At 42.4% G+C, this 2,590-nt stretch overlaps 1 protein-coding gene across 7 annotated transcripts in view; it reads left to right on the plus strand.

Annotated features, from left to right (window-relative positions):
* Positions 1 to 967: 967 nt before the first annotated feature.
* The window catches only part of LOC107665346 (protein furry homolog-like), an 83,615-nt gene continuing 81,992 nt past the window's right edge, over positions 968 to 2,590 (plus strand). For all 7 annotated transcript variants that reach the window (XM_016456174.1, XM_016456176.1, XM_016456178.1 and 4 more), the window contains exon 1: positions 968 to 1,666. In XM_016456174.1, coding sequence (XP_016311660.1) covers positions 1,459 to 1,666 — 208 coding nt within the window. In that variant the 5' untranslated portion in view covers positions 968 to 1,458. The remainder of the gene's footprint in view (positions 1,667 to 2,590) is intronic.

Here is a 2,590-nt window from a genome sequence, read left to right on the forward strand (position 1 = left end):
ATAGTGACGTAGACGTGGGGGCATGTTTAAACAAGGCGTTTTAGGAGGGCGTGGACGAGTCCTAACTTTTGTAAAGAATATCTCTTTGGGTTTGAGACTTTAGTCTTTGCACCTTTAGGGATCTTATCTATTCACGAACAGCTTGTAACACTCCAAAGAGAAAAGAAAACTTGAAATCGCATCATATGCAACAATACTACAGCGAGAATCAAAGTTACGCCTTCTTTCTTTGCATGAACATTTGGGCAGTGTTATGCAAATCTTCCCACATAGTGACGTAGACGTGGGGGCATGTTTAAACAAGGCGTTTTAGGAGGGCGTGGACGAGTCCTAACTTTTGTAAAGAATATCTCTTTGGGTTTGAGACTTTAGTCTTTGCACCTTTAGGGATCTTATCTATGCACGAACAGCTTGTAACACTCTAAAGAGAAAGGAAAACTTGAAATCGCATCATATGACCCCTTTAAGCAGATCAAACATGCCCCATAAACTTGTTCACCCACTGCCCTGCTGTAAACTGGAAGTGAAACCATCAGTGTGTGTGTGGGTGTGAGACACTTTGACTGTTTGACAGCATGCCTTCTGAGCTATTTTTTATTCAGTTTTTCCCTCAGTGGACGGGAAATATGTAAGGGAAGTTATAGATAGAATTGTGTATGCGTGTTTAAGAGGGGAATGTGAAGAGCAGCTCTAGTTTTAAACCTGATCAAACTTATCAGAACGCAGCAGCACGCTGAAGACGCCACACCTTCTCACTTTTTGTTATGCACTCTCTAGCCATCACAGACAGATGAGTCTTCCTCCCTCCCTCCCTTCCTTTAGAAAGGAGAAACCTCTGGGCGTGGTTGGTAGCAGCTGTGTTTTGATTGGTTGCTCTCCCAGGTGTATATTATCACCTGTTGGACACGTCCTTGCTCCACCCAGATAACGCACTTGAGCTGAAAGGCTCCACCTACTGTTGTCAAATCATCACATCAAAGTGTTCAGTCTATCCTGCATGAACAGACAGGTAGTAAGGTTGGCCTCTCACTGTGTGAAAGCTCAAGTGAACTTTAGGTTACTTTTTGCAAAGTGCTCACAGCTGGCCTGTGGCATGTGGAATATCAGGCAGGTGGAAGAACACAGTGACTGGATTTACAAGTGCTCGCTTTTACCTAATTCCAGCGTTTGTCGTTTTGGATTTACCACCATCAGCTTCTGCATTACGATAAGAGATCATATCCACTTTGTCTGGGTGCTTGTGTATATAGAGACTTCTAGTTTTAACTGACACGACAAAGAGGAACCTGTGGTGAAGTCCAAGTTTGACAAGCTGTGGTTTTGCTTGGGTGGAGGAGCCGTTCAGCGGTCGTCTGTCCGGTCCCAGGCGGCCTGATTCCTCAAGAGGTGATGGTGGGTGGCAGGGCCGTTACTGTGCGCCCGCATAGGCGCTTGGAGTGAAAGTGTTGCAGTGCAAACATGGAATTCTTCAAGAGTCTCGTTCCCACGGTCATCTCCGGGGACGGCGGACTGCCGGCAATGGACGCGGGGGGAGTGTGGCCACGGGAGACCGGCCCTCGCTTGCTGAGGATGAAGAGGCTGGTTTCACAGGCCAATGAAGAGGAGCAAGATGGATCCAGTCTGACTAGCCGGCCGGCTGTCCGTCTTCAACGACATCGTGCCAAAGGTACCGTCAGGAAAGAGGAAGGGACGGGTATTCAAACATTAATTTAACTGTCGCAGAGAGGAATGTTTGATTAGGAGGTGTGTGTGCAAGGTGTCGTGTTTGCACCATTTTTGTTTATAGTTCAGCTGTGATGTATAAGATAAATCGCAGACAAGAGGGAACAAGCAAATGCTTTGTGTAACCGAACTGTTTGCAAAGTCTTAAGTTGGTCATCAGTGAGAATTATTCGAATATTGAGAGTAATTATAAAACCAGGAACTTTAAAGTATTTTATGCAATACAAATGCAGAAAGCACATTACAGTACATTGTTACATACCAAACTTTGTCTCCCAATCTTTCTGGCCATCTCAGGCCATTCAGGGAGCAGTATTATCATGAGTGAAATAATATTATCACTCTGACTTTATTGGCACTGAACCAGGTTGGTATTGTTTTGAAACATGACTACAATGATGTATTTGTCAAAGTGAGTTATTGTTAGCATCGCTATTTCCAACCATGAGCTATGACAGCAAGACTCAAAATAATGTGTTATTCATGAAGACACCATATCTGAGAGGTTTTAACATTTATGCTACCGTTCAAAGTTAAAGGGGTCAGTGAACATTATTACTAGTATTAATAATATTGTTATTACTATTATTAACAAAAAATTGTCTTTTTTGGCTAGAACATATTAAATTGATCATAAGTGACATTTGTAGTAATATGAAAGATTTCTATCAAAATATGTCACAATATCAAGCACAACTGTTTTCAACATTGATAATAAAAAATGTTTCTTGAGCGTCAACATAGAATGATTTCTGAAGGATCATGTGACACTGAAGACTGGAGTAAGCCATCACATACACATTCGGTTCATACCGAATACCGGTGTTTATTTTTGTTATGATATGAATTTTTAAAATACCGCAATACC

Source organism: Sinocyclocheilus anshuiensis, unplaced genomic scaffold (assembly GCF_001515605.1).
Source record: "Sinocyclocheilus anshuiensis isolate Anshui unplaced genomic scaffold, SAMN03320099.WGS_v1.1 scaffold199, whole genome shotgun sequence".
In the NCBI taxonomy this organism is placed as follows: domain Eukaryota; kingdom Metazoa; phylum Chordata; class Actinopteri; order Cypriniformes; family Cyprinidae; genus Sinocyclocheilus; species Sinocyclocheilus anshuiensis.